The following is a 12195-nucleotide window of genomic DNA, read 5'->3' as shown; positions in this document are numbered from 1 at the left end:
TTACTTCTAAACTGTATTCTGATCTGATTGATCTTTTGGTCTGCATGTATAATCTTGAAGTCCAAGTAGGGTCTTGCATTCTCTGATAGAGTCTCTGCTAAGAATCTCCCTTGCGCATCGCAGTGTCTCCTTCAAAATTGTTGATATTGAAAGGTTCGTTTTCAATACGCCATCTAACTTAAGGATTTCCTCTCTAGTTCCTTAGATTTTGTTCATTTGCATGCAGTGAGGATGACCTGCTTTGCACATGTGCTTCTCCTTCTCCTTGCCGCTGTTGTCTAGTGGATTTGGAATTCATCTGAGTTTCCTTAACAAATTGAATGTAAGTGTTGGTGCATTCTAACTTTCAGGATAACTGTAAGGTTTCGATGTTTACACTGAGCCCCAAATTGATGGATAAAGAGATGTGATAAGTCGTCTTTCTACACTTTTGTTTATTGACTTTTTGATTTCTGACCAAGTATTTTTTAAAATGATATGGTTCTTTGCCTTTTCTCTCTGGTTTCTTGAAATTCTTAATAGACTGCTTTTGCATACATTGGGCATGCTTGTTGATAAGTTTGTGAAGCCATTCTGGAGGATTTTTCCCATTGATATTACCAACTGGCTTAATTATATCTTTTCTCAGATTTGGCAATTGGAGCTTTGCAGATGAGAGGCACCATCATATATATGAGGTTCAACACTTTTTTTCCTTTAAATTTGGAACTGTGGTGTAACTATTGCACATCTAGGTGGACTGGTTTAATAATTATATGTAGACCATAGGATGTGATTTTCTTTAGTAAGGGACGTATGCTAAAAACTTATCCTGTGCTACGTAGGTGGATCCTGATATGGTGCAGCAATTTGAAGATGCTGGCCTTCCTTTCATTGTCAAAGATAAAAGTGATAGTCACATAGAGGTGAACCTTTTTATATAATTGAATCATGAAATCATAAATCATGATAGATACTCTTGTTGTTGTTTTTGGTTTAATTATAACTGAATTATGAAGCCATTGAATGGGAAAATGTGGAGTTTTTCTTGTTGAAGGCTCCACTGTTACAATTCTTAAAAAATAAGTAGTTTAATTATAAGAAATGATTTGTAGTATTTTGAATGAAGACACTCGATTGGACAGAACACCCTCAGTGGTCATTTTCTTTTACATGGTCTAGACTTATTTTCATCTTTGAAATAAACATGCTCTAGACTTTCTGATTTTAATTGTTTCTTATAAGTTGTAAATTGTGTCATGTAAGAGAGTGGGCGTGTTTTATGTTTTTTATGTTTTCTGATTTTGTTAATGTCAGTGAGGCTCTTCAATGGATTCGTATGTTTCTATTTTTGCTACCTCTGATTACAAGGGGATATGCTTTATATGAAAATTGATATTCTTCTTCTCCTCTTAGTATGATGCTCGATTCTAGTATCAAAGCATTTTTTTTTTAACAAATGAATATTCTTATAACAGCACTTTGTTTTCTCCATGAGATTTACTCCCCTTGTAGGACTGCTCTTTTTATGTTCGTTGTTCTTATAATTTGTGTACTCCTAAGTTGAACTTTAACCCAGTTTCCATTTTCAACCAGGTATCTGTTGCTGTTGACATTGGGACCTGAATTGTTAAGGTGGATGACAATGGTATCTATTAGTTTCTTTGACGTTGATCTAAATGCATTTAGATATGTATAAAATTCTGCTCAATTTATTATTTTGCTTCATCACCTGAAGTTGGTACTTTCTTTTGAAGGATCTGGTGTCTCACGAGATGGACAGATGCTGAGGAGAGAATGATATGGTAATCATTTTGCAAAATATTGGACTGACAACGATTATGTTCGTAACTTGGAATGGTTGTCGTAGTCTATACGGCTGCATGCGTTCCTCAACTGATAGGTTGTTTGACGGTTTGTGTTTGTTAGTATCTTTTTACGGGTGTTCTTCAATTTTTTTGTTTTGCAGTTTTACTTGTAATTGGGCAAACTGGCATGGCCGGTATAGGGGACTGGATCCGTGGGATGTTTATAGTTCAGGTCCTTCTGAATTCTATTATGATAGATATGATTTGACACATATGCTTTCTCATGATGAAGAGAATCTTAAAATTATTTGCCACCACGAGCTATGCTCTCTTCTAGGGTGGATGGGGACTCGCACAAATGGATTGATGCTGGAAATCGAGGTAAAATAGATGAGCTTATAAGGAAGAAGAAAGAGTAGAAGAAGCCATTCAGCTCCTCCATTTTACCAAGACAAGAAGAAGTTCTTTGCCACAAGTGAGTCTTCAAGAACGGCAGCAGGAAATAACAATATTTAAATTGTTCATGATGTGCTTATATGCCAGGTAATTTCTCCTCGAGTGCGTTTTTTGTGTTAATAATCAACTATGACAGAAAATATGAGCAACTAATTAATGTTCTTTTCCATCGTGCAGAATCTAGAGCTGCAAGGGGACTACATCATTCTACAGAAGCTATCTGCTGGGAGCTTCCACTCACTCATTCCATCAATGTGCTCAATCTTCCACCCGAAATGTGGTAAGGGTGTGTTCTCTAATGAAAGGTAATGCTATCAAATTTCTTGAGAGGGTGGGGTCTCTTTCTGATATTATCTCAATCAAATATTTTAGTAACTCACACGACCTGATATTTTTCTCTTCAGGCCAAGTGTTAAATTGAAATTTGTTAACATCTGGAATAGAATATTACAAATTCAAGTGGATTGCACAAGTACACGCGATGGGGAGTTAAAAGAAGGTAAACTGTTGATAAGAGCTGAATTTTCTTGTGCATGTTTTAGTTAATGAGCTTCATTTCTTTCATCCACTTTCCAAAATTATCTTAGATTGCATTCTTATTAATCATTAAAGCATTTCAGATTATGTCTCTTTCTAAGTCTCTTAGGCCACAGAGTCTCTTTCAAATTATATCTTGCTTATGTTTATTCAAAGTTCCTTAGATTCTGGGACAAAATGGAGGGACTTCCGTCCAAAGACTACAGTTGAGTACCTTGACTATATGGACAAGATGATAGAACCTTTACCTTTTGGAGAATGTCCGACACTGGGTCGGGCTTTGGTGAACCAACGGGCCGCTCCTCGAGTATGAGATGCAGAGTGGTTCTGGAACAGAGAATCCTAAGAATCTGGATACTATACTCAATGTCACTTCTGGTGTCTTGCATTTTGTTGGCGATTCATTGGTTACTGATACAATTGATAAAAACTGTCTGGAGGGTGCCAAAGTTCCCCCAACAGGTTGATAAGAAGTTTATTCTGATTGTGGGAACACAACACTTATGACTGATAATGTCTATATGGCCTTTGCATAGTCCATATGATCAGTCTTGGTTTTTCATAAATTTCTTTAAAATGCACTTACTTTAAGCAATTGTTCCTCTTAGGGATTGTTTGGTTGGACTCATTAGCAAATATAAATCTCAGCATAGACTTCTGCATAAATAATATAACATTATTTGGCCGCGTAAGAAAAAGTAACATCTGCATAAATATGTAGCTGTCAGTTAGCCACATAAGAAAAAATAAGCGCAACAAAACTAATTCATCATTTGGTTGGCGGTATTTAATTGTTCATTATTAATATCCTCATGACTTATGTGGGTGTCTATGGAACATGATAAAATTGTCATTTACCAGAAATTCCATTGCACTGAATTTTGCAACATTCATCAAATTTAAACCTAACTCTGAGCATGAAGTTGTATGTTTTGGTTAAAGCAGTTACCTTAAATCTGAGTCACAAGCAGCCAACATCTGTTACTCTTCTTTCGGTAACATTCTCTAAGTAAATGTAAACCATTTGCATATCAGTCTTTAAAAGAGAAAGGTATTGTAGTTGTTAATATAGGATTAGTTGTTCACCTACATTCTCAGACCTTTTACAATACTTTATATCTTATTCCTTCTACATTCATGTTCCACTGAAGGATATATGCCTGTCTAAATGTGGAAGACAAAACATGACAGCACTTTTTCTCAGGGTAGTTAGTCCATTCTGAGGTATCAATAGCACAGGTTTTATCAGTTCTGTGCTCCATCTTGTTGACAGCAAGAAGGATTTTTGATGGTTTAAGGCTTTCAAGTTTCGTTGTGTGCATCGTCTCCTAAGGGCCATTTTATGTTTTAAATTGGGTTGATTTATAGCAAGTGAATTATGAATTGTGACTTCCAAGGGAGGAGCTTTTTTTGTTCTAATACCATACAAGTCAATGGTAGAGGTTCTCTCTTTTTTGAATTATGAGTACTTGAAACTCAAATAGCTTCCAACAGAATTTGGAAAACTATTTATAACATCATTCATGTTTAAGGAAATACTCCAGTATCTAACAAGATTCTTTTGCATGTGTTTCACAAGAAAATGGTTGTTTTCTTGATAATACAGGTTCTGTGTATTTCGGGCGGGCGTTAGTCTAACTAATGTGGTCAAACTTTGTTAGGAGATAAAATCTTCATTAATCAAGGTCATTTTAGTTGAAGACGGTCATCTTATGGACCTTTTTAAACAGACGGAAAAATATGAATCTGGCCTGCCGTTTTGTAGTCCAGAACCATCTCCTCCGTCACCAGATGCTTTGCTCAGATCGGGACCAAGTTTAAGGTGTTAATCCTAAACATTGTTGAAAATGGTATAGAAACTTCTGTTAAATATGAAGTTGTTATCACGTATAATTTTGGAATTCCTGCCATAAATAATATGGAAAAGAGGACTGCTTGTTCCTAAAACTTGCGAAGTTTGATCTCAATTTTAGTGCTAGTTCTACAGATGATATGTACAGTGTAGGGGACTTGATCGGGTGACGTTAATAGTTCAGATCCTTCTGAATTCTATTATAATGGTGATGATTTGTCACATATACATTCTCATAGTGAAGAAAATCTTAATTATTATTTTGATACCACAAGCTATGCTCTCCTCTAGGATGGGATGGGGACTCGCATAAATGGATTCATGCTGGAAATCAAGGTAAAACAGATGAGATTATAATGATGGAGAAGAGTAGAAGAAGTCATTTCAGCTCCTCGGGCAAGAAATTCTTTGCCACAAGCTAGTCTTCAAGAACAGCAGCAGCAAATAAAAGTATCAAGACTGTTCGTTATGTGCCACTCATGCCAGGTAATTTGTCCTTGAGTGCTTGTTTGTATTAATGATCAATGATGACAGGAAATGTGGGCAACTAATTAATGTTCGTTTCCATCGTGCAGAAACTAGAGCTGTAAGGAGACTGCATCATTTTGCAGAAGCTATCTGCTTGGAGTTTCCACAGCAGTCATTCCATCAATTTGGTAAATCCTCCACCCCAAGTTGTGGTGACGGTGTATTCTCTGATGAAAGGTCATGTTATCAACGTTCTTGGAAGGGTTAGTTCTCTTTCTGATATTATCTCAATCAGATATTTTAGTAACCCACACGACCTGGTGTTTCTAATGAAACTAGTTAGCATTTGGAATAATAAAGTACAAGCTTGAGGGGAGTGCACAACTTCACACGATGGGGAGTCGAAAGAAGGTAATTCCTGCCATTTGTTCCTGACCTGAATAAGAGCTAAATTTTTCTAGTGCATGTTGCAGTTAATTAGTGTCATTTCTTTCACCCATTTTTTCAAGATTATCCCAGACTGCATTCAATCATAAAAGCATTAGAGATCACCATGTGTCTTTTTAAGTTCCCTAGGACCCATAGTCTCTTTCAACCATCTTGCTTATGTACTGATCTTATTATAGAATTGACATGAGTCATGACTGACATTTTTTATTCAAAATTTCAGAATTTGAACCACAAAAGCTCGAAGTTTCTTAATTGTGGGACAGAATGGAGAGACTTCCGTCCAGAGATTACAGTTGAGTTACCTTAGCTATATCTCAGATGTTTTTGCAACTTCTTCTCTCTCCTTCTAAGATGATGGACTTTTACCCTTTTCAGTATGTGATGCAGAGCAGAACTTGAACAGGAATCTTAAGAACTGGACTTTTTTGCCCTTTTCAGTATGAGATACTGTGCTCAATGTCACTTCTGGCGTCTTGCATTTTGTTGGTGATTCATTGGTTCCTGATACCATTGATAAAAACTGCCAAAGTTCTCCAACAGGTTGATAAGAAGTTTATTTCAATTGTGGCGGGCACCACACTTCCTATAATTAATCAGGTCTGTTCTGGTCTCTGCATAGTCCATGATGGCCATTTTTGGTTCTTGTGAATTCCTTATAAATGCATTTTTTTAACGATTGATTCTTTTAGGGATACATTCAAAAAGTGCAAGTACATGCGAACCATTTGCAAATCAGTCTTTGAAAGAGAAAGGTACTGTAGTTGTTAATACAGGATTGGTTGCTCACCTACATTCTCAGACCTTTTACAATACTTATATCTTATTCTCTTCAACATTCATATTCCTTCCTCTGAAGGATTATATGCCTGCCTAGATATGGAAAACAAAGCATGACAAGCACTTTTTCTCAGGGTTGTTAGTTCATTCTGAGGTATCAATAGCACAGTTTTTGTCAGTTCTGTGCTCCATCTTGTTGACAGCAAGAAGGATTTTTGAGGGTCTAAGGATTTCAAGTTTCGTTTGTGTGCATTGTCTCTTAAGGTTCATTGTATGTTTTAATTAGGTTGATTATAGCAAGTGAATTATGAATTGTTACTTCTTAGGAATGAATTTTTCTTGTTCTAATACCATCAGTAGCAAGTTAATGGTAGAGGTTCTCTCTTCTCGAATTATGAGGACTTGAAACTCAAATAGCTTTTAACTTAATTTGGAAAACTATTTATCACATCATTCATGTTTAAGGACATACTTCAGTAGCTAACCAGATTCTTTTGCATTTATTTCCAAAGAAAATGATTGTTTTTTTGATTATACAGATTCTTTGTATTTGGCCTTTAGTCTAATGTTTGAGTGTATTTTGGGCGTAGTATGACTAATGAGGTCAAAATTTTTCAGGAGATTCAGAAAAATCTTCATTAACCAAGGTCATGTTAGATGAAGACGATCATCTTATGGACCTCTTTAAACAGACTGAAAATTATGGTTCTGGACTGCCGTTTTGTGGTCCAGAACCATCTCCTCTTTCACCAGATACTTTGCTCGGGACAAAGTTTCAAGATGTTAATCCTTAACATTGCTAAAGCCTGAAAATGGTATAGAAACTTCTGTTAAACATGAAGTTGTTCTCACATATGATTTTGGAATTCCTGCCATATATAATATTGAAAAGAGGACTGCTTGTTCCCAAATCCGGCAAAATTTGATCCCAATTTTAATGCTTGTTCTAAGGAGGATATTTATAGTGTGGGGGACTTGATCGGGTGAACTTAGTAGTTCAGGTCCTTCTGGATTCTATTATAATGGTGATGATTTGTCACGTATACTTTTCATAGTGAAGAAAATCTTAATTATTATTTGATGCTGCAAGCCATCTCTCCTCTGTTGCGCCATCCATTTGTGCAATTTGACTTGACTTGACTCCATTTTGCTGATGACAGGCAAGGACAAGGACTACAGATACATGGCATCTTCTTATTTGGTAAATAAGTTAAACAAAGAGGGAACAACTACAGATTCATGGCATCTTCTTATTTGCTAAATGAGTTAAACAAAGAGGGGTTTTAACTTGATATTGAAACTTGAAGGGAAGTTATCCAGCTCAGTATTGCTGCAGCTTGATGATGCAGCCGGTTATATTTATGAATTGGCTGTGAAATGTTTCGACTTTTTCTGATTTGTTGTTTCTTATACTCTTGCTATTCCTGTATTTGGACTAGGAGCTTCTTATTGACCCTACTAAAATGGTTGTAGGTTTTTTTATTTTATAGATCTTGTTTGATGAAGAGGCTGTCGGAAGTTAGAACAGCTGATACAGTTGGATGTGGAGCAAAGGTTCTTTGTGGTAGCAGTGGGCTGGAGAATATTTCCCCTCTTACGGGTCAACAATGACAATGGTCTGTCTCTTTTCATAGATAAGCATTTTAGACAACTTGCCATCAACCCGTCATAGTATATATCTGAGTATCTGCAGAAGTAGTCCCTATCAATTATAGAAATCCTTGTCTAGGATTGACCTTAATAATCTAATATTATTCAAGCTGTTTAGATGTTCCATTTGGCTAGTTTTATTATAATTTGCCTTCGATGTGTAGTCACCTTTAGGTTATGTTTGACGACTTAGTGATACGAACAGTTTGCTCTCTCTTTTTTTATCATCCAAAGGAAAACTTGTTTCTCTCTTCACTTCAATGAGAGAGAATTGTGTGAGTATTGATCATTATATTACCCACACCAGTACCCAACTCTGGTATTTGAACCTCCAGAAACTCATGTTGTATCATTATAGAAGTGTAAACTGTTAAGAAGCTTGTTTTGCCCATTATAATCAAATTTCTCTTTCACCTTGATGCTTCAACAATTGAGTGTGCATTTGAGAGGTGAATGATTTGCGCTGATATTATATGTTTTGTCTATAATCAAAATAGAAGATCTAAAGACACTTGAAAATTAAATATGATTTTTTTCTGGACCAAAATAATGAGATGTGTAATTACCTAAATCATTACTGTGTCATCTATCTCCTCCATCACACATATGATCTTTCTTTTTGTATATAAGTATTTTGTTTCCTATCAGGAACGTTATTATGATCGTCAGTTGTATTTGTATGAACATACCAAATCTTGGCCAAGAAATGTGTGAATCAAAGAACTATTTGCTCTAGATTTTCCATGCTCTCTAGAAGGATTGCAAAGTGTAAATTTCTTGAGTAAGTTGGCTATTTATTTCAGGAAAAGAAGGAAGTAACAAAAGAAGAATTAGACGAGGCTCCCGCAAGAGCCTTGAGCTTGTGATCTCAGCGGTCTATTTCTTTCATTTTTATTTTTTTTTGTGAGTTCTTGTATATAAAGTATTATTATCAAATGTGCAAAGCTAGTTGGGATTCCTTGTTCTTAAAGGAAGGCTTTTTGTAAACCCAGAATTTTAAATTCCAAGTTGAGTTTTTATTCAAGTTCCAAAGTCTTCCTCTGGATACCCGATCCAATCCATATTGACTTCCAGGATCATTCTTCATGCAGTTCTGTTTTCATTCTTATTAGAGGTTCTATTTGAAGGCACAGGATTTGTACGGTGAACTACAGATTCTATCTTGTAATGGTAGGGTGAGTTTTGCTTTGATATCATCGCCCTCTTTACAGACTCTTTACAGATTCTACCGATTATGTTTAATCCGTTTTATTAGAGTTACAATACAAAGATTCCTTAGTCCTTGTAATTTTTTAGTCCATGTACTTAGAAAAATATTAAATTTCAGTATGTTCTAACTTATAATGTTTTGACACTATATTTTGTGCAAATTGTCCTTTACAAATGTCAACTTAGCCTATAATCATATCCACAATTTCAAAATTATTCAATATGTAGCCTATACAAAGCTACATATACACGCATAGTGCATTAATATTCTCCAATTGCTTTGTCATGTGCCTAACATTTTTAGTAACCATCTTATATTCACTACATGCTTGTATATTTTGCTCTAGTTATTTTCTTTGTCATTGTTGACTCCAGTTTACTATACTCAATGTCATTGTCAAGTTTCACAAATATGCCAATGCCATTCGATTGCGTATTTAAATCACTAATATTGAATTTTTTTGGGATAAGATCTGCGTATATCCAACCATTGTAGATTTGATTTATGAAACTAATATTGATCATGAGATCTTTTCTAGATTCCACTTATGAGACTATACTAAGTATGTTATCGTAATAGTTTAAATATATATTTTTCAAGTTCCGCTGTTATTATTTAAGTAAAAACTTTATATGTTCGAAAAATATCAGGTTAGTGATACAATTTTTGACTGGATTAGTTTAGATTTGTGTACATTTTTCCTTTTATTAATGTATATTTTATTAACTTTAGATACGTTATCAAGTTGCAATCTAGAAAGGATAAATAAAAATTGAAAAATATTATGAGTTGAATGCCTGTTGCTATAAGATTGGATGGTATTATTTATTTTTGATGATCAGTGTGTGTGTGTGTTGCCCTCATCTTAAAGTAAGCTTCCTCTCTTCTTTTTTTGATGGATTTTCGTACTGCTATTTCAAGATTTTCTTAAGATGCCTATAGTATTTTAATTGTCTCAAGTGTTCTTTAGGGATTTATGTTATAGAATTTGACTTCTTGATGTTTCTTGATTGACATTCAACAATGTAATTGATATTCTTTTGCTTTAGTGGTTTATTATGCTCAAGAGTTTACAATGTCATGTGAATCTTCCACTTTAATGGTTATTTTCTTCTTTGGCAATGCCTATGCCTAATCTAGTGCTAATATGCAAGAGGAGTTTCACGGGAACTATTTCCAGTGCTTTTACAACCAATCAGTTTTAAGGAAACAAATGCTCTCCAGGTACTTCTTGTTTTCCTCAAACTCAAACAAGTAAAACATATGATCTACATAATTTCTTAAGCTGTACTCTGTCCGAGGCACAAAGAGGGTCTTGCATTCTCTCAAAGAGTCTCTTCTGAGAATCACCCTTGTGCATCCCAGTGTCTTCTTCAAAATTGTTGTTATCGAAAGGTCCATATTTGATAAACCAGTTAACTTGAGGATATTTCCTGTATGGTTTCTTAGATTTTTTTTTATTTGCATGCAGTGAGGATGACCTGTTTTGTCTACGTGCTTCTCGTTCTCTGTTGCCACTATTGTTCAGTGGGTTAGGGATTCATCTGAGTTCCCTTAAAAATTGAATGCAAGTGATAGTTCATTCAAGCTATCACGATGTATACACGGTGAAGGTATGCAGGCCCAAATTGATGGATAAGAGATGTGAAGAGAATCTTAAGAATTAGTTGATACCATGACCTATGCTCTTCTCTAGGGTGGGTAGGGACTCACATAAATGGATCGATGCTGGAAATCGAGGTAAAACGGATGAGCTTATAAGGAAGAAGGAGGGTAGAAGAATTCATTCAGTTCCTCCATTTTACCAAGGTAAGAATTAAGTTCTTTGCCACGAGTGAGTCTACAAGAAAGGCAGCAGGAAATCACAGTATTAAGACTGTTCATGATGTGCCACTCATGCCTGGTAATTTGTTCTTGAGTGCTTGTTTGTGTTATTAATCATTGATGACAGTGAACAGGTGCAACTAATTAATGTTCTTTTCATTCGTGCTGAAACTATAGCAGTTAGTAGACTGCATCATTCTGCAGAAGCTATCTGCTGAGAGCTTCCACAGCAGTCATCCCATCAATGTGATCAATCTTCCACCCCAAGTTGTGGTGACGGTTTCTTCTCTGATGAAAGGTAGCGTTATCCAATTTCTTGGGAGGGTTGTTAGGTCTCTTTCTGATATATCTTAATTAAATATGCCAGTAATGAACACGACCTGATGTTTCTCTGTTCAGGCCAAGTGTGAAAAGGGAACTTATTAACATCTGGAATAGCAAATTGCAAGCTCAAGGGGAGTGCACATGTACACGCGATGGGGAGTTAAAAGAAGGTAAACCATTCCTGCCACTTGTTCGTGATCTGAATAAGAGCTGAATTTTCCTAGTGCATGTTTCAGTTAATTAGCTTCATTTCTTTCACCCACTTTTCAAGATTATCTTAGGCTGCATTCTTATTAATCGTGGAAGCATTAGAGATTACAATGTCTCTTTCTAAGACTCCTATGCCACATAGTCTCTTTCAAATTCCATCTTGCTTGTGTTCTGATCTTGTAATAATATTGTCATGGCTGACCTTTTCTTTAGTCAATTTTTCAGAATTTGCACCAACAAAAATTCAAAGTTCCTTAGATTTTTGGGATAAAATGGAGGGACTTCCAAAGATTACAGTTGAGTACCTTAGCTATATCTTGGATGTTTTTGCTTCTTCTCTATTTTGTTAAGATGATGAACTTTACCTTTTCCTGTTGAGATGCAGAACAGTGCTGGAACTGAGAATTTTAATAATCAGTATATTGTACTGAGTGTCACTTCTGGCGTCTTGCATTTTTTTGGCGATTCATTGGTTCCTGATACCATTAATAAAAACTTCCCGGAGGGTGCCAAAGTTCTCCAACAGGTTGACAATAAGTTTATTCCGATTGTGGCAAGCACAGTACTTGATATAACTGATCAGGTCTATTTTGTCCTTTGCATTATCATCCATTTTTGGTTTCTCATGAATTTTCCTAATAATTTATTTA

General features: G+C 35.5%; 1 protein-coding gene across 17 annotated transcripts in view; it reads left to right on the top strand.

Moving 5' to 3' along the window:
- The window catches only part of LOC101255441 (uncharacterized), a 52489-nt gene that overhangs the window by 28332 nt on the left and 11962 nt on the right, over positions 1-12195 (top strand). The window contains exons 21-46 of one of the 17 annotated variants that reach the window (XM_069290471.1): positions 61-153; positions 227-322; positions 629-677; positions 825-905; positions 1576-1627; positions 1737-1784; positions 1949-2019; positions 2125-2330; positions 2421-2548; positions 2648-2742; positions 4924-5118; positions 5208-5363; positions 5440-5511; positions 5771-5842; positions 5989-6147; positions 6240-6302; positions 7488-7528; positions 7818-7943; positions 8781-8851; positions 9069-9152; positions 10328-10411; positions 10659-11090; positions 11192-11309; positions 11411-11505; positions 11771-11841; positions 11931-12128. In XM_069290471.1, coding sequence (XP_069146572.1) covers positions 5331-5363; positions 5440-5511; positions 5771-5842; positions 5989-6147; positions 6240-6293 — 390 coding nt within the window. In that variant the 5' untranslated portion in view covers positions 61-153; positions 227-322; positions 629-677; ... (7 more) ...; positions 4924-5118; positions 5208-5330 and the 3' untranslated portion in view covers positions 6294-6302; positions 7488-7528; positions 7818-7943; ... (6 more) ...; positions 11771-11841; positions 11931-12128. The other 16 variants (XM_069290485.1, XM_069290487.1, XM_069290474.1 and 13 more) reach the window with 16 other exon arrangements.

Source organism: Solanum lycopersicum, chromosome 1, assembly GCF_036512215.1.
Source record: "Solanum lycopersicum chromosome 1, SLM_r2.1".
In the NCBI taxonomy this organism is placed as follows: domain Eukaryota; kingdom Viridiplantae; phylum Streptophyta; class Magnoliopsida; order Solanales; family Solanaceae; genus Solanum; species Solanum lycopersicum.
This window is presented reverse-complemented; position numbering and strand designations above follow the sequence as displayed.